At 44.3% G+C, this 25,241-nt stretch overlaps 1 protein-coding gene across 4 annotated transcripts in view; it reads left to right on the top strand.

Annotated features, from left to right (window-relative positions):
- LOC118504079 (frizzled) overlaps nt 1–25,241 on the top strand; it is a 230,268-nt gene that overhangs the window by 71,362 nt on the left and 133,665 nt on the right. Inside the window, exon 5 of one of the 4 annotated variants that reach the window (XM_036038148.1) lies at nt 20,360–20,397. The exons of the other annotated variants lie outside the window; for them this stretch is intronic. Coding sequence (XP_035894041.1) covers nt 20,360–20,382 — 23 coding nt within the window. The 3' untranslated portion in view covers nt 20,383–20,397. Of the gene's footprint in view, nt 1–20,359; nt 20,398–25,241 lie in introns of those variants that run through there. 4 annotated transcript variants of the gene reach the window in all.

Below are 25,241 nucleotides of genomic sequence, written 5' to 3'. Positions count from 1 at the left end.
TGCCAATCGCTCTCGTCGGCCGGTCGATGGGTGCTGAAAGACGAACTGTGCACAAAATTTGCCCATCGGCCAGCTCCGTGTGCGGGAGGGATCGCTTAGGGAACGGAGAACCACGAGGCACTTAAACAACCGTTAAGCTTTCCCTTAAAAGCATCGGAGCCCTACTTTTAATCCGCCTCATAAAAGCTCCGCCAAATTCTGAAACCGTTCGCCGAGTGCACTCGACGACGGGACGCAAAAGTGCGTTGCGTTAGTGCTTGTTCGCTGAGCGTGTGGATGTGTCTCGGCACGGGACGTTGGCGAAGGTGCGTCGTCCAAGATAAACCCTTTTTCGTTTTATACACGTCCCAGACTCTCTCAGGTGTGTTACTTCCTAGCTAGCACTTTAGCTTTTCGATTCGCGATTGTTTTCGCGACGTAAGGTTATTCGCGCAAGGGACCTAAAGGACTGGGTAGGTGTCCTGGGGTCCTGGTGGGTGTGCAATTGAAAGCCTAAAAAGTTCGACAAATTTTGGAGCAATGATTATCGATTGCTAACCCTTTTTGTGCGAACTTTCGATAAGATAAAGCTTCGGTATGTAGAGTTTGCAAAGCCAAAACCCATGTTTTCTGTTTCGGAAGCGATAAAGAGCGATGGAGATTTGAGATCATCCCGAACCCTTCTGACGGCACGAGTGAACGAGTTGTGAACCACTTTCGTAGAAGTATTTTGTTCGCGAAGGGTGGGACATCGTACTGTGGTGTGATGCTTATTAGACATAGGGATCAGGTTCGAGTTAGATCTAAAGAGACGCATTTCCTCTATTTTTTGTATCAATACCAAAGTTAACACCCTTCATAGTTCCGCAACACCGACAGACGGATGGAGCCGCTGCTACGGGAGAAGCAACCCAAGAACGCACCGGAACCACAGTAAAGGTGGCAGTAAAGGAAGAAGAAAAAAATTGAAGGCACCGAATGCAAATAGTTCGATCTGTGGCCCATAATCGAGCAACATATATTTTCCATTTACATTCCCGGATTCCGGCTAACCCACAGTGCAGCAAAAGTGCCGCAATTTTGTTGTATGTTTGTTGTACGCGAGTTCGGGCGTATTGCTTTTTGCATATCTTTAATTTCTGGCTTGGATGCCTGCTTCCAAGCAGCCAAGAATATGTGTGTGTCTGCGTGGAATGGAAACGGAGTTTTGAAGGCGAATAGCCATAACGGGAGTGTAAATAACGAGCTACGGTACAACGGATGGGATGTAGCAATGGGAGCAGACAGATGATCAGCGTTCATCATCTTCGCCTTCCTGTTAAGAATCGTCCAACTGATGGAGAAGGTGGTGGAAGGCCTCCCGGTGACCGAGTGGCGGTGGCGTGCTGGTGGAAAACACGGTTGATCCGGATTATCGGATCAAATGTAAAATCGCCAACGGCTAACCACAACACCCATCAGCAGCACCCAGTATCGTTCGCCTTGTTCCGAAACCTAATTGACCGTTTGATGGGGACCGTCACGACCAGCGATAGAGCGATTCATCCATTTCGGTTCGGGTTTAATGCCTGGTGGCGCAAGAAAAAGGGAACGATTCTCCACTACAATGTGATAAACTTCCCATCGCTTGTACGTGCGAAAAACGCTAAGAATGTGTGCACCACCACCGACTAGAGTGATTACACACTTAGGTTCTCCGCCTATTCTCACCAACTATTCCGAAACGGTTCCGGCAGGAAATTACACCCGAAGATGCATCCTAAGCATTAACGGCGTAGAGGTGGATGTTTACGTTTAAAAAGTGGGCGTTTGGTAGATAGGGTTTTCTCTCACCACCCTTCCAGTGTAGGCTAAAGATATGCAAAAACCCCATCCACCACCACGGCCACGGCCAATGCTGCGCGGGGGTGAAGATTTGTATTATTATCGCTTAAGAGTGGCGCCCGCAGCCAGTAGTAGTGCGCCGTGTGCAGATTAAGTAAGTGTTTACTAGACTGGGTCGGAAATTCGCACGGCGGCTATGAATGGCTTGTAATTATCTCCACCCAGCAGCGGATTACAACAAACCACCGGAATGGTTGGCGGTGGTGGGGGTACCACACACCCGACATAATCTGTACAGCACGATTTGTCGAACAATAACCGTACACGGCTTTGAAAGCCGATGAGCGAATTTTGCAGACGAATTAAAGTTGAAGGAATATGATGGCTATTTTGTAGTGATGCTGACTTTACTCACCCAGCTGCTGCAGGGAAGTCGAAATTGGTGTGAAGACCTTTGCCCAGAACTGGAACTCACGATTTCACGATCGAGATGAAGTGAGCAAAAATGCTTGTGGATGATTTGTGTTGTTGGAAAGTGCTTCCACTCATGCAGCACTAATCGAGACAAGTTAAATGAAGAGAAAGAAAGGATATCATGTTCGATTGGGAGACCCTTTTTTCTAAAAAACCTCGATATTATTGAGTAATATTGACGCTCAGTCTTAGTCTTACCATTTAACTGAAAAGTTTTTGCTGAGTTTTAAGAGGACTGGCATGTTGGAATTTGATTCCATGACCTGTAGTGCGCTAGACCGATCGCAGAGCATTATGCCACGCTGGATCCCTACCTTGGCTATGTGATTAGTCCCATATAAAAGGATCTTCCGATAAAGGCATTCTTAATTATTTTTCATTTAGTTCATTTATTCCTATGGATTTGTGGGGCTTCTTGTTGTTTATTTCTAACTAGTTTCTCTTCAAATACACATTTTCCACTCATTTATTTCGAGCTTTCGAAGTACCTCAGACCACAAATCTTCTCATGCAAACGACATAAAGCTTGTTTTTTCCGAACTTCACCCAGTTTCTTATTCAAAACTCGTTAGCTGAAGTGGGAAAGTTTTGTCCACTTCCACTATATAAATCACCGCCAGCGAACGCTGGCCGGTGAACTAAATGAAAACCCGAAGAAAAATAAAATCCCAGACACCAACACCCGATATAAATAATGCATCCCGCACGACATAATCCACCCAATGAATCAGGATAAAAGTCAGGATTGCAAAACCGTTCTTGTGCGCTCCGCCGGTGTCACCACCGGTATGCCATATATATACCTTCCGGTGGTCAGCCTTTCCCTGTTCCCGGTGTGTCAGCAGCCAAAGGAAAGGTATCGAATTGCACCGTTTTCCTGGTGAGGTGTGAAAAGGCGTGCTTATCGTTTGGTACGAGTCTTGTGGACAAGATTTACGTTTCACAGTGTCCGTATTCCTGTCCGAGAGAGAGACAGAGAGAGCGAGCGTACTGGAGTGCGATGTAATTAAACGATCGTAATAACGATTGGCCCAAGTCGATAGTAGTGGAAACTTCTTTGGCCACTTAGTTGCCACTTGGAGTGGAGCAGGCTTCTCGGTGTTCCGTATGAAAATCCGGTAGTTCATCGCCGTACACCTGTGTGTCGATAAAAGCAGTTCTTTGTAAGGTTTGGTTGGTTGGTGCAGTACTTGGCAGCATTTCCTGTGGGGGGTTAAAGTTGTTGAGCGAGAGAACGGGTAGCAAATTGATGAATGTTTCCTTCCCATTGATGATGCTCTGTGTGACGCCAATTCTCCGGGTGGGGAATTTAATGTACCGAATCTTAGAGGTTCTAGTTCTATCAAGACAGGAGTCTAAAGCTCGGTGGTATTCAACCCGGTGTTTCCGGTGAGTTTTATGTGTATGATAATGCATAGACTTCGTTTACGGTTTTACGATCACTGAAGCCACCGTTCAAGGCATGAGAAAAAGGGGGTCCTCAAGAGCACTTCCATGTTCCACTCATCAATCTCTGTATTTTAGCGCTTTCAGTAGAAGGTCCCAAGCACCTACATCTGCCATGCCCTTGTTACCTTGCCGGATTAGTGAGCGGTTTTGTGGGATTCTAATCAGATTGCCATAAATAAAAGTTAGGTTCGCTGTTGCTAGCCAATCAATCGGACGCACTAGCACACCCGGATTAGAACACCGTGGCTTAGATTGCTTAGCCTGCTACAGCTGGATTTACGCGGCCCACTAATGGAGCGTGTACATTTGTTTGGTGGCTTGTTACCGTACCGTCCCCTGTACTGTGCATTCCCGGAAGTAGTACGCGTTGAAAAATAAAAGCCTCGCAGTTCGTGCCTGAGCTGCGGAATTCTTGGGGCACATAATTTTCCACTAAAATCAACACAAAAGCCCCTCGCTTTCTGTAGGCGTGTGCGGTTTTTGATGGTGTTTAGTTTGCGTGTGTTGTTAGCATTTCCACGAACTTCTAGGATGCTGCGATTCTGACTAGCAAACTGTGCTGTCCTGCTGCAGTTTCCGGGCAGAACACCCTCGGAATTGCAAACGCGCGTATGTCCGTGAGTTGTCACAAAATGCTGACAAAGTATACGCCTGTTACACAACAGGGCACGCACTTCCTCTCACACTTCACTTGTCCATTCGAACGGTTCCGGATCGCGACCGTAACTTACATTTCTAATCAACGGTCAAACAGGGCTATAAAATTAAACGCGAGAGAACATAAATTCTCATAATTTATACGCTTGCCAACTGCAGCGCGTTTTGGGCACGATATTTGCACTTCGCGCTTTTTGGCTGTCGGAATCGATTTTGGGCGCTGGAGAGGCGAACGTTTTGAGGAATGCGGTGGTGAAGAGAAGGAGCGTTTCGCGGAGTCTAGTCTAGTTGACATGACTCTTTTTTTGGTCCGACTTTACATGGCCTCGTTAGGGATGAGGGCTCCCACTAAACAATGCTCTTTACAAGCGGGAGTAATTGAAATCCTTTATTATCGTGGCCACTATCGGCAATGGAAATAGAGCAGATAGAACACAGAGCTGGAACATGGATTATCTACTGCCCGCAGTTACTGACAGTCACCGACCATCTACCGCGGTTCTAGTCTGATAATGTTAAAGATTTTCCCTCCGGTCGTTATGTTGGGCCGCATCTCGTGATCGTCCCATTGCGATCGTAAATAAAGTTAATTGAAGAATTTTTCAAAATACACTGCTGCTGCTGCTGCTGGGACTGCTGCCGAATGCCTCGGAATGATGCAGATGCACCTGGTTTTTGCATTTCGTTGTGCCTGATCGCCACCACGCCTGGACGGTGCGAGCCGTGTTCGTCTCCTGTCCGTGTGCCGGCTCCCGTCAAGGTGATCGGACGACGCTATGATTTATGAGGAAAAGATCGTTATCGGAAGTGCGTTTTCCGGCGCAGTCGTTAGTATGCGGTGTGGAAAAGCGATGCAAATGGATCGGTACGCAGATGGACGGGGTTGTTTATCGTTTTATATAAATTAACCGAGACATTTATTGGTACGAAGGGTCTGCGGAGGAAGTGCGGGGTTTTGTGGCACAGAGGAAGTAGCATGGGTGGAAAATAATGAATGGAAGTGGTAATGGAACTGAGTCGGTTCATATATTCACTAATATTTCTTTGTCCGATGTGAGTGGGATCGTAACAAAAAAATGATTAGAATTAATGGTTGCTTTGTAGAGCTTTTATTTTCAATTCCTATTTTTCTTATACAAATGTTTTTTAAACTGAATTGTACTTGTTTGAGAAAGAGGTATAAAATATTTAGGGGCATATTATTTCTGCATAATTATATATAAAAGGAAAATATAACCAAAAATTTTCTTAAAAATATTTTTTGGACAGAACCTCAAGAAAAGTACCAGACAGACGTTCAAAACATAAGAACTAACGAATGCAGAACGTGAATATTAAAAAGGTTCATAAACTAGATAAAGAAATGAAAAAAGCGAAGTTTCAAATTCCTTACTAAGTATAATACAATAAATATAAATGGCGCTAAGACAAGTACAAAAAACTAAGTGGCAGCATGAAAAATCCAAGGCTAAAATATCAGAAAAATATTGACAATATGGCGTGATATCGTCGTAATTAAAATACAAAACAAAAAATAAGAAAAAAATGTGATTGAAAGTTGTAAGTAATTAATAAAAGTGGATCAGTTTAATGGAATAAAATCATCAAGTTATTATCAAAAAAAATTAATAAATTATTAAAATTATCAAGTTGTTGAGGAAAAAATTAAGAAAAATTTAAGAACAAATAAATCAGCATCAAAACATGGAAAAAACGTAAAAAAACAGGAACGAAAATAAAGATGAATAAAACATCAGATGCATATTTCACAAGACATATGACTTTAAGTAGTCAAACAAATTTAAATGGAGAAGACAACTAAAAATAACTCGTTAAAGAAGAAAAAAGAAGTTTGTAAATAGAATAAGAAACATTTAGCAATTAATACTGAGATCTCAAACATCTCAAGAATCAACCTTGTCTAAAGCATCCACCCAAAACCACTCATTCCAGTACAATCCTATTCCTTTTTGAAAGACAATTTTGATTCCTATAAACTGTTAACGTTTTGATGCTGATATCATCAAGATATTTAAGGACGACAGCTGCACCATTCCGCACTGTCACCGTAAACCCATTTCGGGGACCAGTCGGTTTCGGGACACCACAATCCACGATCATAAACGGGTCGTTCCCAGCGTGGTATGGCCAGAATGGGCGTGAATTGCCGGTGACTAAATTCTTTCAGTTTAATATCGCCCCTGTCATCGTGTCGTGTCATTTCGTGCCGGTCATGACGTGACTAATGTCACTTCATTACATAACTCATTCTTCAGCGAGCGGAAGATCTCCGACACACAAGTGCGTGCGTCACTTCATCTCCATGGTGGGGCGGCGGCCATAGACAACCCACCCTGTCTGCTTTCTCCCACAGGCGGCCGTGCAGACCACCGCTAGCCATAAAATTATGCTGGCGTGTTCTCCTTTCACTGCACAACAAAGTTTCGTGCCCATCGGTCTGTGGGCACCGGGTTGGGTGGCTTACCCTACGCAACTACGATGAGCGATGCAGCCACGCCGGTCCGGTGGCAGCTCGTTTGCCACCGGAATTAGCATCTAGCCTGCGGTGTTGTCGGTCGGCGACTGACTGCATCCCGTGACCTGACCTCTCAGGATCTCGGGATGGGTTTTCGCTTTGGGAGGCCGACATCATCAGCCGACGCTCCGGTGTGCGTTCCCGATCCTAGGGGCCCGGCAGGCTATTTGGAAGGTGCATATTAAGCGTCTGATTTATTGCTTGTCGCTTCAACCACTTTTTTGTAGTTGTTGCTGTTTTTGCCATCGTTCTTTTTATAGCATCTCCTGATGTCCAGTTATGTGCCGCAGCCCACACCGTGTACTATTCTCGGTGGATTTATGCACACGAGGCGGGATAGTACGGGACCAGTGTGCCAGAAGATGTGAAGTGCCACAAGTGTGCAATTAAAAAACATTTCACAACACACACACACACACACTCATCTCTCTCCGACTGGATGCCAGAGGGAAGCGACTGTACAAAGACTGGTCCCGTATCGGTAGGATGTGGATCGAGGCTTCAGACGTCCGGAACGTCGAGGTTGAAAAATGCGCCAGCCTGTTGCATGCGTTCCAGTGGCGCCCGGTTTGCCGAAGAGCCGAGTTTGTGGGGAGCCTCGTTCTCCGAAAAAAAAAAAGATCCAGCTTATCGAATGGAATGGGACATGCATGCGCCTGGCACCGAACATGCATCCGAAACACGAGCCTCTGTGCATATATGCAAGCACTCCAGGCAACAGAGAGTGGTGGCATGCACTAGAGTGACCGCCTCTCTGTGCTTTGCCAAAGGTTCGTTTTGGGGTTTTGTGGTTAGCTGCGAGATCTGGTGTTCTTTCTGGGAGCTGCGTGCGCGCGTTACCCTCTTTCGGAACGGATTCCTCGGATTGTTAATCCTGAACCCATTATAGCGACCGTGGTCTGGCGCAACTACATGATGCGGTCTCTACCCATGGTCGCGCACTACGCAACCGTTGTGCGTTGTCGTCTTCCGATGTCGCAAACGCATGATAGTAATGATAATAAATATTAATAAAAACAGAGAACACAAGACGAAAAACAAAAACAAAACAAGCCAACCCGGAGCCCAGAGACACAAAGTTCGCGATGCTCTGGGCCGTTTGTGGTATCGTGTTCCCGGTATGCGATGATGTCCCGTGCCTGGTACACGGCATAGAAAGCATATGCATTGACATTCAGCAGCCGAGCCGGCCTCTGCTGTGGTCTGTGGCCTCCATTTTCTCGTCCCGTTTGCCTTCGGGTGCCTTGGTGTGGTTGGTTCGGAGCGGAAGTGTCTTTTGTTGTGTGCGCCAAGTACGAGGATTGCCCTCGTCGGTTGTCCCGGTAACGGGGGTACGGAATCGGGAAGACACCGGGAAAAACAATTCCCTTGCCCTTTGGGGATGGCCATACACACTCACATATACTGGCTGCGGTGGTACACAGTGGAGCCATTTATTTTAATTTATGAAGAACGCTACGCCGACATGGTTGTGGTTGTAGAACAATGGTGACGACGGTTGCAGCAGCAGCGTGCACTGTGTTCGTTCATTCTCTGTTTTTAGTGTGTGAGAGAGAGAGAGCGAGCACTGTGAGACTTGATGTCAGTAAAGGTGGTAAAGAGATTTTTGTGTTCATTGTAAGGTGTTTCAGATGATATAACAAAATGCACCAGATGATATCACAAGCGACTTCATTAGTGGAGTTTTTCCAACTAAGATGAGTCAGAATTCGAAGTAATGTTTAAAAATGTTTTTATTCGCTAGTCACGTGGCCTGCCGATATTCCAGTTCTGAGTGTGGGATTACCTGATGCTTCTTCCATGATATGATGTCACCAGGAATGAATTGGGATATCTAGGGCTCTACTTGAACTTTGTACCGTTCATTTTGGTTCTCACTCCTGTTCATTTGTGTTCATGAACGTTTAGCGATGATGACAGTTTGAGCCAGCGAGACTGATCGCAGTTGACGATTCTCTTAGGTAAGATGAGATGATGAGATGAGGTCGGATGACAGTTTGACTGCACGACCTCGTCTTTCAAATCCCGTAAGACAAGCCGTATACGACTGACCAGTGACTCAAACCTTAGTCTAACTGTCATTTTGAAGTACGCTTAGAACGTTGTCTGATCGATCGGATTTATTCATAGCTCTAATTATTTGGTGGCTTTATTTTTTTAACTTCAAAACATAAATTATTATGAAATAATAAGTATATTTTTTGCATTTAACGTTTAATTTTTAATATCGCTTTTTACAACCGAAAATTCAACCCATTTGACCATTTTGTCCCTTGCTGCATTGCAATATGAACTCTGTGTTCATTCTTCACCTTCCTTAACCCCGTTTGCAAATGAATCTTGTACGATCTTGCTCATTCTTGTACGTTGGACATGCTTTTCCCCCTATCCCTCACATCCCACACCATACACCTTGCCTAGGTGGATTCAATCCTTAGATTAGTTTCATTGCGCCCGGTGTGCAATGAATAATGGTGCAATCGGGTGAATTGCTTTAACAACCACCAAACCATTTCACGGTTTATTTCGGTACTGCGCGCACCCGGTTTCGTTTCCATGGGTTTTGCAGTGGTTTTTTCGATGGGCGATAGAACCTTGCTGGAGCACCTTTTCCGGATGCACCTAGCATTGGTTAGCCGGGCAGATTGTGCTGCAACACGCGAGAACGTTAGCGTAATCAGAATTTTATCCTAATCCCGATGTATTCCGCATCTGGCGATAGCGTGTGGTTAGAAGATAAAAACCTTTATTCTAACCACCAAAATGCGTGAGTGCACGAGGGCATTAATGCTGAATTTATGGACCATCCCGATTCAATCTGCGGTGGCAATAGTTTTAAGCCAGCTTGAAGGTGGATAGCATTGAGCAGCAAACATTTTTAAGCTGAGTCTATTAATACTGAGTGCTCTTCTATTTCAAGAGGACACTTTTTTTGTCAATTTATTATTGAATTGTTTAATGAAACAAAAACACGAGCCCGCCACGACAAGATGAATAAATTGGCATGCAAATGTTAGTGTGTTAAATTTGCACTTGTCAGACCCGAACAAAACAAGATTTACATTGCAAATGATCAACAACCTACCCGGTCAGCTCCGTCTAATGTACATCAAAAACATTGTTAAAATTCACATGCCTGTGGCACAGTCCGCCATGTCCAGATTTTCGCACCCTCCAGCCGGGCGAGTCCAGTCCAGTGACCCTCGTGTAAAATCGTTTGTCACTTTGCTGTAAAATTCCATTCTCCAGCGCCTTAACCTTCGCGGGTATTCGTACGTAACTTTGCACATCTTCCATCGCGCGTCGTGTTTTCCCACCAGCCAGGCCGATGCTCTGGTGTACAGATAATTGCAAATAGAATTTATGGACGGAGGCTTAGCCGTATGCAGGGGAGACGAAAAAAGGAACTTTTAGCACTTGGGATATTTACTTTTTTATGTACTTTTTTCCTTTTTTTTTTACTGAAAATAGACTCTATTCTTCCTTGGTTTGGAGAGTAGGAATGCTGAAGAAATCCTCAGGATAGCTGTAGAAGATGACACAGAGTATGGTATGGAGCATGCCAATAACTTTGCTGTGGTCCTACGTCGTGCGAGATTATATACTTCACAGCAGGTTCGATCTGGAGTTTATGATGCTTGGTCAGAAACCTACAATAATTGGTCGTTTTTCATCTCAACAGCTAGACGTTGGAAATTGATTGAAATATTTTTTCCATAAATTCTTCAGTACTAATTATTCTTCAAGCTAAAAATAGTTCAATTTAAATACAAAGTCTCTATAACGCTGGGTTTAGCCTGCTAGCTCCCCCCGAATGAGAAACGCATGCAGAACATAAATGGATGGATGTTGGCCGATATTTTGTAACAAGCGCCTCCCTTGTAGTGCCGTTTGATCGGCGGGCGATTGCTACGGTGGATTATGTTGCGATCGGTTCGGTTGCGATATATAGGCTGCAAAAAAAAAGTCCCCCATTCCTTTAACTCATTCGAATCGAGTTTGTTCGATTGGCTGATGCATGAACAACACTAATTGACTTTTCGCTGGTAGCAACCTCGCGAGTGACAGCTTGATGGTTTCGCGATTACACAAAGGACCGATCGGCCGGTGTGTCCGGACAGTGAACGAGGCGAGAGTCGCCGTTTAACTTAAACATCGCACATGTAAAACACCATCCATCCACCGAACAAGCTTTCTGTGTATGATCCGATTCGCATGTTAGCCGCCACTGGTAGCCGCTGCAGAAGTAGAAAGAGCAAAGCAGCAGCAGTAAAAACACAATTCAAACACACGTCAGCCGCTTGTCGGGCTCGCAGAAATGTGAACGTTTTTCGATGGTTTCAACAATGATCGAACTAGGGGGAGGAGAGGGTGCACAACCAGGGCTCGATCGCGTGAGGGTTGAAAGGACAGGCAAACACCACGCTTTGAGACTACTCAGACTACATAAATCCGACTGATGGAGCACAAAAAAAGTAAAGCTCTTTTCTTCATTATGGGACAGTGAGCATTTTTAAGCTCTTGCTATTTTGGTTTTCTTCTTCTTGTCCGAGGCTAGTAAACAACAAGGGGTGGACATATGCTCGCTTCGGGGAGGTTCGTCGCTTGTTGCTTGTTGGATTTAATGTTTTTTTAGTTGCCGAACCGTGATGCAGAGGAGGTGGATGGCCAAGTTTTAACAGCTTTTCGTAATTGAAACACCCGATGTCTTAATCTTGGCAAACAAAACCACATTGTTGGGCCCGGGGACTCGGGGTTTTGAAAAATGACAGCATAACAAAGGTGTTTAACCTGAGTGTGAGTCGTTCCTTTGAAGCCCTTGAATTGTAAACATTAGCAAACGGTTTGAATGTGATGTCATTTAATCACAAATACTTGGTATGTGTCTTATATTATAAAAAAACAGAAATTTGAAGTCAAGATATTAGAAACTGAAGTTTGATAGAATTAACGCACTACCAGGTTTAAAATAGTAAATGCATCATAAACATTTCCGTTTTTTGGTAGAATACATTTTTTAAGAAATATTTCATGAAGCAAGATAGGTTAACAGAATGATAATCGAGTTGAAATGAATACATTTTCATAGTCCAGAGGTGTCCTTGTTGCCCACGATCTAGTGCTGGCGTCTCTCGACCGAATTTCCTTGTCTATGTTGGGTCTCCAAGCCTCTTCTGTCCTTGTGGATACTCTCAAACAGGTCCTACGAGCTGGGTCGTCCGGTGCCATTCTCATAACATGACCAGCTCACTGAAGCCGTGCGTGTCTAATTCGCTGTACAATGGTGAGATCATTGTATAGTTCGTATAGCTCGTCATTGTCTTGGATGTCGCGATAAGACACATTCGGGGCCAAAAATCTTGCTGAGCATTAATCTCTCTCTCTCTCTCTCTCTCTCTCGCATCTGTCTAAGATGAATTTAAAAGCTTTAGCCAGAGATCATGTCGCAGAGACGTATGTAAGTTTACTTGGACTTTAAATGTTCTTCGTCCATCGTACCTGATGTGATGAGCCGATCGCAAGGAACTCGATGGCTATATCAGATGGAGTCGAACCTGTAGGAGTTCGGATGGAGCCACGTTTGGAGGAATGCAGAGACTGGTATTTTGATTCCTCTGAGTGGAGATGCTCTCTCAGGTTTCTCCTTTTTTCCTGTAATAGGGCTGATAGGTAGCCAAACATCCTTGTGCGTTGCTCAACATCTTTATCGAGTACCTGCTCAATTCTTGAAATCTTGAAAAAATCCTAATAATTACCACTGTGTTAAGCTTAGTGCGTTAGTTTGAATGACTCCTGGCACTTCTAGTCATTGTACTAGCACTAGCACTCCCAGACTCCTAGCCGTTAAATGACAAAACACACAAGATCTTAAAAATGAATATTGCTTAGTGCTGAAATGAACTATCATGAACGCAAATGAACACCGTTGACAAAACTTACGACCATTCCTCAAACGCTTGAGATAGGGATCCTTAGAGAAGGATTTAGAACTGAGTCGTTTATTGCTAGGCTTAAGGAAAATCGATCTATTTGCATTATTTTTCATTGATTCTTTTTTTCTGTACAAAATAAGTATCGTTTGCATTTCAATTAAAATTTGAACGCTTAAAACACATTGAATTTCACAAATTGAATTAAATAAGCCAAAGAAAGTGGACCTGTTTTTTTCACTCCAACGCCGATAAATTTTCGCATCCAATCGCTAATGTGCTGGCAAAGGCGCGGCACAAAACTTTCGGCATCTCAATCTACGAAGGACACATCGGTTCGTGGAAGGCGCAAAAAATAGAGAGAAAAATAAAACTTACTGTTGACTTATCCGTTCGTGCCATGGTAACCGGCAATGTTAATCACATGCTTCTACTGCTGCTGCTGATACCGTCTTGCTAGACTTGCCCGCCCGGTGTTTACGAAACCGTGCAAACCGGTGGGCAGTTAGTAGCCGCAGGGCGGCAGCCAAACAAACAAATGCCTGATGGTTTTTGGCAGTTTGTTTCGTTTCGGCCTGCGTGTGGTGCCTGCTGGCCTGCTGTTGATGCGCGCTGGCCTTGCCCAAAAATACAGCAAGACAGCAGAAGAAAGTTCAGCACACTGATACGGGGATAGCAAAAACAAAACAAAAATGATGAAGAAAATGGCAATGATGGTACGCTTTTGCAAATTCTTTTTGCCGTGGGTTTATTTTTCTCCTTCGAAAAGAAAGCAAAACTGTGCCGCACGAACGTACGAGCGGACGAAATCAATTAAGATAATGAGAAACTGAACCTTGACAAGAAAAGCCCACCCAATGAAGCACGAAATGCATTCGAAACAATAGTTTTGCTTGCAGCAGCCGCGTGGCTGTCACGGGAAATGTTTTTCTCGCTTCATTTTCCTGCCGTGCGAAGGAGCTTATTTGGTCAGTTTGGTGCTATTTTTCATTCGAAATTCATTCGTAGTAGAATTTTTCTTTTGTGCGAGGGGAAAAGATTTAAAAACATTGTTCTTTGCATTCGCTGTTTTTTGCCTTACTCATTTATCTGAAGTCATTTGTTCTCTTTTTTGTTGTTTGCGTTGCTTTTTATAAACTATATGAGCTTGTTTAATAATCTTTTTTTAAAATCTCAAGTTTTTTAAATGTTGTTTTAGCTTGTTGTCATATTTGTTTATATGTTTTTCATTTATTTGTTGATTTTTCTATATATTTTTAATTTTTTATTTAACTTATTTTTGTTTTCTCGCAAACTTTGTTATTTCGTTTATATTTATTTGGTTGCTTTTTTATCTTTTCTTATTGGTTTTTTTTATATCTTTAGAGTAACGACCTGCTCGTAAATCTAGTTTTTTCTACCTTTCTTAACTTTAGCGTCCATGTTCCCACACCCAGTGTACCCTACATTTTCTACTTTTATGATCAAGATTCATTACCTCTGATTTCTCGATTTTTTCCTATATTTAAAGTGTTTTTATTTTAATCTTGTTTGTTTCATTATTTTTATTGCGTATGGAACGTTGATTGGTTTATTCTGCAGTTTACTAAATTTTTCTTTGAACTGGTTTTATTTTTTTTCACTTTTTAATAAAATATAGCCGTTTTTTTATTTCAAATGTTATGCTTGAAGTTCGATGGATATTTAGCAGCTTCCATTTTCTTCTGCTTCGATACATAATGAACACTTACACTTAAACCTAACCAAGCTGCCTCCCTAATGCTACACTCAACAACAACCCTCCAACAAGGGATGAAAAACGGGCCTCTGGTTTGAGCGCGTAGTTCGCATGTTATTTTTTCGCGCCCGGACGCTAACAACAACCGGCATTGCCCGTGGATGATTTGGAAATTCTATCGTGCCCCGGAAAACAATCACCAACACCAACGAGCACGGTCGGACGCTCGTTAGGTGGAGGTGAAGGTTAATTAAAGTGAATGTTGTATGCAATTTATTACGCTCGAAAGAATGCGCCCGGCCACACACATACACACGCGCAGACGGACACACAATTAGGTGGAAAACTGGGACCGATGGTAGCTCCTTAGCGAATCCGGCAACAACCGATTCGATTGCAGAGTTGCCCTCCCGCTAACGAACGAGGTCGATATGTGTCGATATCGTGTGAACCCTGGCCGGTGAGTTCGTGGGTGTTTTCCAATGCAACAACACCGAGCCACACCGCGCTTGATACCCTGCGAGCGAAAAACAATCCCTGCTGCTGCTGCTATCTTATCGTTTCATTATGCAGATTATTTTCTTACCAGCAGCGCAGCATCGTCGTCGTCCGGAACGGGGGGGGTTCCTTACGGTACCCGCAGAAGATACGGTGATTTATTTTCAATCGATCCGGATCCGCGCACTCACAGCGTATGTGCAGGAAGATTTACCTTTTCGAGAGGCATTTTCGCTTCTTCGATTGAAGAAGGTGCTTTGTGGAAAAGCCTACCGCATGGTAAGATGCCAGTCTCTCTCTCTCGAGGCGTATGAACAAGCGGAAGCGGTCTAGAAAACGGGGCCGAGTTACATCATCCAGCATCACGTACAGCCTATACCATCTGCCAATTCCCCACAGGGAAAGAAAAGTGGCATTAAGAAAAATCTGTCTGACAGAGGAAAACTCGATCTCCCTCAGCGCCAGTGGAAAAAGGCAAATAAGCCTTCAATTAAATTTAATTCCTTAAACTAACAACCCTGGAACCAGCTGCAACTGCTGCTGCTGCTGCTGCTGGATGGATGTTTCGTATTCCCTCTACATCGCCCGATGAGCAATGGGCCAGCAATGTGGTGTTGTTGGAACCGAACACTAACTCTGATGCCTCGTTGCCAGACTGCAGCAGCGTGTCGTTTGATTTGAATATTTCTCGTTATGAATGTTCGTTGGATGTCCGATGCATGGGAAACTCGGTGCATACGCACGTGTGTCTGCGTCTGTCGATAAATCTTTTAATTCGTTGCAAGCTTCTTTTTTTGCATTCGAAGCGATTTATGAGTACGTTTGCGAAAGGTTTATGAGGTCGTATGATGAATTTAATAACATTCAACGTTCGGGACCGGGAGGGATGGTACGAGTAGCATGTTGGGATTGCTTTAAATAAATGTAAACTTGCAGGATTAACGAGTGTTTCCATAGAGCTATACACAGAGCTGAGAAGAAGTTGCGCTACGGAATGTTTGTCAGTGATGTGAGTAGGATGTGTATAAAATATTTATTTTCCACATGAAAATTATTGTCATTTCATTAGGGAAAGCATTTGATGGTGTTTGATTATGAAAGTGACAAGATAAAGTCTTGATGTGCTGTGCAAGTGAAGAGAGTTATGTTGTTCTTCAATTATTTATAGCACAATTTTCACCGGCTGTGTTATGATGAAAGGCTTTGAGCTCTGATAGCCTGAGAGAAGATGCAAATATGAGACATCCTTTGCCATTGAAATATTTTTCACATAAAAATTGTTTGAAATATTCCTTTTTCTTTTTTCTTAGTATACTAACAGCACTGAATACTGGTAACGAGATTAAATTCATTCGTCATCTGGGGAAAGAACTGTATAATATAGCTGACAAGCAGAAACTAATTGTCAAAACTTACCGAGTTTATGGCAAATGGTTGATTTCTTGAAAGCTTTCAAAAAGGAAAAACTGACAGCATTCATTTCAGTAAGTCCTGGTAACTCTACCAAGATTCAAAAATGTTTTGTTACCGCTTCAAGTGTTTGAATTGGAGAAAATAGATCAAGATTCAGTTAGAACTCGTCTCAAAGGGTATATTCTCGCAAAATCTTGTTGGCTAGTTACATTAGGAATAAATCGATCAAACTGGCAGCACTGACAGCTCAGTCTCCCTAGAAGAGGCAAGTTTACAGTGCAGAGTTGAATTCTTGCAGCGTTAAATGCTAGGCAACTGACAGCACAGGCACAGACATCAAGTCAAGAAAAGCCAGAGAATGGCAGGCCGAGACCTTCCGAGGTTGTAGTGCAAATGAAGAAGAAGAAGGGAGCCCTTGAAGAAACCTGAATGTGCTCTTCGTCGAAATTTATTAGTGGAAACTACTCAGGCTTGACGTATATTAGAGGTAGAAACCCTACAGAAAAAATGTAAAAAAGAAAAGGACATGGTTAGGCTTTCAAAAATTCCTTGAAAGGAAGTAAAAATAATAGATAAATGGATTACAAAAGCATCGACAAACAGAAAAAACAAGTAATTGAAAACTGATCAACAAACTAGGTCATCGTTCCACCAAACAATCGATTCCAACCAAAGACCGCTACCATTTTAAAACCAACAATCAAGCGACAGACAACAGAACGACCCGGAACGAATCATAATCGTTTATTCCGCCCAGGCACCCAACGCACATTCGAATGATGATGTCCCGAGCTCCGGCATGACTTTTGATTGATGGAGATGGCTCGTGGTGACTGGCGGTGGTGGTGGTGGAGATGCTTGTTTAGCCTGCAGGTGTAAACAAATTGTGTTAACAAGATGAAAAACAAATTGCTTCCTGCCGCTGTCGCTGTCAGTTGATTGCATTATTCTTTCGGCTTACTACTACGATGGCTTGGCGACCGTCGATGGCGCTTGACTCACTTGTGTCGCACGAGACGACGGTGACGACGCAAGATGGGTGCTGCTGATGAACCTGTGGCACACTCGAGCGAAGGACCCGGTGAAGTGGTCGATTAGAAGAAGTGTACCCGGGTGTAGGAAATCATGTTTGCCCAGGGTACATGCGAGAGCGGTTTCCTTCGAGCTCCCCTCCGGTGAGGCATTGTGTGGCAAATTTTCCAAAACAAAGTCAAACCGAACGGGGGGGGGGGGGGGGGGGGGACTGAGACAATATTATTCTCACCGAAACCGCAAACATTTGCCACGGTCGACACCACGCGCATTAAGCGATTAAGCGAAAAGGCTTGCCCGTACCAGGGCATAACAAGCGCGAGATATGTCCCATTTTATCTCGGAAATTTTAGCGGTGCAAATCAGCCCTTGCTGTGCACGGTGAGGAGTAGTCCTCTGTTGAAGTTCACCCCAAAAGGGCGAGAGACTGGCGTACGACGGTGACATTACCCCCAGAGCTGTCGGTCACACACGGAACAACCGGTGTGCCCCGGAACCATGAAAGATGTCAAGTGTTTGCGGAAGATATTTATCAAAACTCGGCTTATGTGGCAACATATTCACTGGGGCCGAACTCCTCTCCTTTGCGCTTGTGACCGTATTCGCTCTTCTGCAGTCCCAGCGGCCTAACGTTTGCTCTGCAAACAACGCGTGTACGTTCGTCCGTATGGCCAGGTTTCCCGGGTTTTCGCACCCAGCGGTGGTGTGCCGTAGGTCAAAGTTGGGCTTTCGACGATACGCTCGAGATTTTCCCGGGGCCAATTCTACCCGCGGGTGGAAAATGGAAAGAAAACTAAAAAACAATGGACAGCAAACAGGCTGGCTGGCTCGGGCTGCTGCTGCTGCTGCTGCTCAAGAGAGACCTGAGATGTGTTTTTTCACCTGGAGGCTGTTCAGAAGCCACTGCTCTGACGCTGCTTGCTCCACGGCGGAGGCTTTCAAATTGAAGTCAACATCATTTGCTACGCCTTCGGGTGTGTGGCTTTGTACGCCTTAAACCTTCAACTTTCCGTGGATGGTAGCGTGGAGCAGCGTGGAGTTGTCGGGAGTTGGGGTCTACGTCTTCGAGCCACGCTACGAGGCATGAAGCCTGGTGCAAATTAGGATTTCCACCACAGTTCACAGTTCTTCAGCCGTGTGGGTTAGTTTGCCCATCGTCTCTGAGCTTGCGGGATCAATGCTCGTGGCGAATGTGGCGCGAAATGAGTGAACTAATGGATTCATTTCACTGTTTTCATTTTCGGGGAAGAAGTTCTAGACCGTGGTCTGGCTGAAGCTCATCAGAGGGTGCATCGAATTCGCAACTCTGGAGTGGTAGTATCTCTCAGACGGATATTTATTATCCATCACAGGAAGAACGAATTTGTCAATAATTTCGCCCCAACAGGTTTCAGTTCCTGTTTGAAATTGAAGTTGGGCGTTCAAAACTCTTGGTGGGCGGCGCTGTAGAGACTTCGGTGCGGAAGAACGTAAGTTTGAAGTTGATCTCTTTATGAAAACCCCCCCCCAAATCGCCAAGCACTGTCTGTCCGGACGTTAAGTAAAAAATGAAGACCTACGGCATAGGCATCCACAGAGGGAAGCGAAAAAAAAAACACAAGCCCAAAACCCCGGTGTAATCTACACCAGTGTGAAGGAGCAGGAAGAATAAAATTGTTTAGTCATTTTGCAATTATTCCCAAAGAATTCTACGCGCGGTGGCTACCGTTTCCCCAGCCTGTGCGATGTGTGGTGGAGAGCTTCTGCCGTACCTGCTGTTGCTTTGTGCTAACCTTCTCTCTCTCTCGTCTTCGTGCTTGGAGCTTGGAAGAACGCACCATTAGAGCCGGAGCAGCAGCTACACAGCAGTGGGTGTTTGGTGGAGCGTGTTCGGTTGGTAAGACAAGATCCACTTGTTTCCAGTGCGCCCCACGGAATCGCGAATCATCGTAGGTGCTTGTTTTGTAATCTATGATACTCATTTGGAGCGCATTAGGCGTGCGCGTTTGGTTGGAGAGGCCTCTGACAGAGCTGGTAGCTTGATTATTTTCTCTCCGTGTGTGTCTATCGTTGTGCCGTCGCTCGGTCACAAGCTCAGGTCTAGTAGAGTCTTTTCTTTTTGTGGCCATAGATTTGAGGTTTTTTTCTTCTTCGATTCCTTAGAACGATTTTTCTTCCACCACGAGGAATGTGAGAATGGGTTCGCTTTCGCTTTTTCATCGTCCGCTGTTCACGCTGGGTTCTTGGCATGGCGGACCACAATATTCTTCCCACCACCGTGGAGCGAGCCAGCTGTGATGGAAGGAGAACAGTTTTTGTTCGTATTCGTTACTTCTCTTTCAAGACGCGCGGAAAGGGTTTTTCCCTAGCGCACACACATTTCCTTGGAACGAAAATCGAATCAATCGAAAGCAGATTATTGATTTCATGGTGTTCTTGGCACACGTGGTGCGTCAGGTTCGACTTTCGATTTCTTCTCCTGGGCTACCCGATTGGAGAGTGTTCCCAAAAAATATATATTTATAGCAGCGTCTTAGAATTCCTCTTCGTAAGACGCACACGATGATATGACACGCTGTGGAAGCTTATTGTTCTTTACCGCCCGATACCGGCTGGGGGTCTCCCGAAAGTGTTTTGGCTGCTAACCAGCGGTGAAGAAAATGACATTTTAATTAATTTCACAGCTGAAAATGAAAGGTGATATTGTTCGGGGTTTCTGCTGCTTCGGCCGATCGCTGCCGCTGCTAGAAGGAAAATGGGGGTTCATTCCGTTGTTTTATTAGGAAGTTCTAGCATAAGAAATCAATGTTCTGCAACGTCATCGCAAGTTGTTTATTTTAATCTTCTTTTCTTTGCTTTTTCTTGTTCCAGGTAAGAATCATTCGAGAAAATGAGCTCGTCAGCAGTAGTGCCACAGGGGTAAAAGAGGGCCAAAAAGTGGTAAGTCATTTCGGATTCCGATGCAGCGAGGTGACCCTTGAAGAGGAGTAGCTCAGGAAGGCGAAGGAAAATGGATTATTGGGATTCGGTGCCACATATTGGAGGTTTTCGATTTCTATTTTGCTGATTGAGGAATTTGAAGAGTATATTTTATTTCGAGTTCAAGTCTTTATTGAACTTCAATGATGTTCTGTCAAGATTTGATTAGATATTAGGTCTAGATATTGAGCTCTGCCTAGATTTGACAATTCCAGGAGCGTGAGATGCTCAGGTTAAAATCGAAAGAATTACAAAAGCTATGTTCCTTGAAGATCGTCTAGACGAAGAAATATAGTTCCTTAACTGGAAAATTGGCTCCCTATCAAGGAACCACCAAATGGCAGTATATCATCTATCAAGTACCGTAAGATATCATGATCCTGCGGAACTTTCTTTCCGGCTTCATAGACTTTGCAATATTTTAAGTCTCTTAAGTACTATCTGATCTTTGGGCGCAAATCCAGTCTTTTCTGCTAAACGGAACATGCTCATACCTGTTCCCCGACGTCCGGTTATCTTCTCAAACAATTTCATTAGCCTGGCCTGGTAATGTCACCAGGTTTTACCGGTACTTTAATCTTCCTCCATATGTCATACATCGACTCTTGAGCTTTAATGGCTCGTTTGGTCGTTTATCCCCTGCGTCATGAACTAACAACCAATAAACCACGTTTAGTAGAGGGCCAGTGAACATAACGGGCCGCGCAGTGTATTCCATGTCCAAGGTCTATAAAAATCCAAAACTCGCCGCTTCGTTTCCGATCAGGCAGGGCAGGCCACTAAAACCGGCTCACTGTCGCATCAAAACTCGGGGACGGCCGACATCGGAGACCATTCTTTGCGCTTTTGCCCCTCAGCCAACCAGCAGCGAACACAATTGAACGCTGATGATGAAAACGCTCGTCGTGGCCCGCCGTGGCGATCCTCAAGCCTCCCCCCCCCAATCCCATGATCGGGATCATGTTTGGCCAGGAGCGAAGACATGTTCAACTAAATGCGCATCGTTCGCTTCACATCCTCCTCCTTGCTACGCGTTTCATCACCGATGCATTGTGTTTGTACTTGCAGCATGTTCGTGCTTATTGCCTATTGCCCATCTTGATGGAGCGCGGCAGCACGAACGCAAGAACTTTTCATGCTCGTCAAACTCGCTCGTCGCGGTACCGGTATCCTTTACGGAGGGGGGGTGGAAACCGGTTGTGGGAATGCTTCGCTGACACTCCGTTCTTGCAGCGGACGTTCCTTTGCTTGGCCCGTGTGTGTGTGTGTGTGTGCTTTTTTCCGTTTCGTTTCATATTCGTCTGGCGTACTGCGTGCTTGGATTCCGATGGCTTTTTATGTATTTATGCATTTCTTTTATGTTTCATCGGTTGGCGGTATTCGCGCTTGATAAGGAATAAGGGAGGCCCATGGGACGGATGTGTAGAGAAGCTATTGGATTATAAATTAGAATTTTCAACATGGCGTCACTTCCGGCGATGTTTCTAATAGAATATTAGGCGAGTGAGTAGGAAACCATGCGTTATCAAATGTTTATAAGATGTTCCTCCAAGTGCTCTATTCTTCGATCCAAAGTTCGTAGGATATTGCAAATACTCATCATACTGATAGCGAGGATAGAACATTGAGATATTGTTGACGTTAAAGAGATTGTTCATTTTAGAGCCCTTATAACCATGAGATTCATTGGAGTTCATTTAAGGGTTCCTTCGATTGGATTCGGAAAGCGTTTGCCTTGTATACTTTCCTGTTTAACTCCTTTTTAAACCTGTTCTTGGGATGGGGCGGTCCGGTGGCCGAGGCGACAGCGGCGCCGGTCTTCACACGGCTGGGCCGGGGTTCAAATCCCATCCAGACCGTCTCCCCGTACATAAGGCTGACTACTTTTCTACGGGTAAAATCAAGTCACAGAAAGCCAGAGACCTCTCGAGGTTGTAGTGCCAAAGAAGAAGAAGAAGAAACATGTTATTGACTTAAATCTCCGAATTGATTGATCAGCACTTCATTTCATCTTATGTTAGATTAACTTTATTTGGTCCTGGCAAAAAAAATGAACCGTATTTCCTAAGAATTCATTCCAACTCCAAATTTCTGATGAACTCCAAAAAATAATCTTTGTTTCGATTTATATAAAGCTAATTAAAATCACATCACAAGTAAATGGAAAAATCTCTCTCCAATGTGCATTGAATCAAATTAGCGTCGAGAAGCTATTAACCAAGCAGCACCGAGGCTGCTGAAATATACTTCCCCCCTCCGATGCGAACGCTTACGGAACATTCGCTCTTCCAGCTTGCTCGGTTGGATTCCGGTGAAAAGTACACCCGAGGTGATAAACGCAAACAGCAAACGATATATGTTTCGTGGAAGAAATAGTAATAATACAGAGAAAAACAGGAGCAACAAAAAAAAGGGCAGCCTCCCAGGCAGGATAAAGCATCATCGTGCACATAAAAAACGGAAAACAATAAGCCCGAACGAAAATGAATTAAAAAGCAAAAGCTGCCAGTTATAAAGTGGAAAACGCGCCTGGCCCACTCTGGTTGCGAGATGAATAACACTCGCGGCATTTTTCGTCGTCCGCGTCCTCAACCCTTGCGGATGTGTGTGTGTGTGTATGTGATGGCACCGACATTCTCCGCCGTCGCGCCACAGCCCCACACACCACTCATATTCCTTCCTAAGGGGCAAACACCGCCTGGTCCTGCCTCCTATCGCTTGGTCCGACCAAAGCCGTTCGCTTAATTCCATGCGAGAATGCTTGCCGCGGATGCCATTTTATCCTGGAGACTTTTATGCTGTTTTTTCCCCTCTTCTTTCTCTGATGCTTTTGTTTGAAACCCGGGGAAAAAGAAGGGCCGCATATGTTGCTGCTGCTGCTGCTGCTGCTGGTTCACAAAAGGAACAGAAATTACTTTGACGTCGAAGCGGGAAGTCTACGGCTGCTTCTGCTGGTGCAGTTTGTTGCACTCTGTTTACTGCACCACAAACTCGCGCACACACACACAGGCGGCATACAGGCGTTTGAAAGGGAAAATTGGATGCAAAATTAAGTCCCCTGCTCTCACCTCCCGGCCTGGACCTCCATTTTCCCTTACTGCAGACGACGATTACCTCGAAAAAAAAAAGAACAGAAACGGCTAAGGGTCTTCTCATCAAACGGAGTAGAATTTCGCACCATTTTTTTTTTCTTCGTTTTCCTTCTCTCATGTGTGTGCCATTTTGCGGGTTTTGTTTTGCACTTTTGGGCTTTTTTTTTCTTCGGCTGTTGTTGTTGTTGGGATGGTAGTGTTTGTGTCTTGAAGGTGCTGTTTGCTGCTGCTTCTAAACACGCCACATATGCTGCTGCTTTGCATCCTGAAGGTTTCAGTTTCCAGAAGGATATGTTTTTTTTCCTCCTTCGAGTCCTACTTTTATAAGGTTTACCTGTAAGTTTAGTTGTTTATTTTCAATTTAACTATTGTTAGAAAACGTTAGATTAGCTATCACCCTGAAAGGTACAGAATTATTTTAGCGTAATTATTTCACCTTATGGTAATAGCCTCAATGATTGGCTATTTACGCAGCCAAGTGATATCCAAGGAAGTCTTCGAGATTCATTTTGAGCATCATCCTACAGACAGTCATAATAACCACGGTGTACTGACTGCCTTGAAGTTGAGGTAGCCCTTGGATATCACTGGGCAAAGATCTCAAGCCCCTGTCGTCAGCTACCTCGGTTTGTGGCATGAAATAGGGCTCACCTGCTCCAATCACATCGTGTGGCCGTTTGGACTAAGAAAATTCTTGAAGTGTTTAAGCTGTTTGACTGTAATGTCACCGATCTTCTATACCTTCACACCTGTTGGAGTATTGTTTCGGTGGACATCTGTACGTCTTCGGACCAGATTGACCATTTCGAGGAAGTAAAGAGGTGTTTTATCAGGCTGTTTCTTCCTTTAAGGTTCTTATTTCAGCTTTCTTTACATTCTCGATACGAGGATAGAACACGGTTGTTTGGCTTGAAGTCTCTTGAAACTCGCCGATCCATTGCCAAGTTCTTCTTAATTGCTTCTATCCTACTTCAATGAGTTGATGGATGTTGTTCTCATCGATCCTAGCTTCGATGTTCCTACGTCCACGTTCACTTTCACACACTGGATTTAAACGCCCTTTTTTGAGTCTTTCACATATTTTTTTGATTTTTTTAATAAAAAATCTTTCTCCAAATATCTCGACGCCTGGTGTTGCAAATAACATATCCCAATTGACCAAAAGGAACTTAACATATCTCTTATCAAAAGCTACCATACTTACAGCTCAACCCAACAGTTTTTGGGGCACAATTTGTGCGTAAAGTAACGACCTTTTTCTTAGAAGTATCAATATCTATCATCCTTCTAAAGGTTTCCAACTTCATCCTCGGTCGAACAGACACGAAAGGAGTAAAGTTATGAGCTAAGGCATAACCACATTCGTCGGTGCACACACTCACACACCTTTTTCGACCACTAGACTCGTCTGTCTGCTCAGGAAAAGAAGCACCGTGGAAAGGAAAAACAAAACCATCCAAAACCGGGACGGGGCGTTATTAAAGTGGAACGAAAATTTTCAAAAGTCATCCTTTTGCGCACGTACGGGGGCCTCCTTTCGTCCGGCGCTCAAGATCGAACCGATCGAACAAGGTTAATAATTCAAAACTTGCCCTCCCGTTCAGGGTAGGAGTGTGCTGTGTGTGTGCAAGAAAACCAGAACCCACCACCGCAGCACCAAAGAGGGTTCGATATTTTTGAAC

The sequence above is a fragment of the Anopheles stephensi genome, chromosome 2 (assembly GCF_013141755.1).
Source record: "Anopheles stephensi strain Indian chromosome 2, UCI_ANSTEP_V1.0, whole genome shotgun sequence".
Lineage (NCBI taxonomy): Eukaryota > Metazoa > Arthropoda > Insecta > Diptera > Culicidae > Anopheles > Anopheles stephensi.
This window is presented reverse-complemented; position numbering and strand designations above follow the sequence as displayed.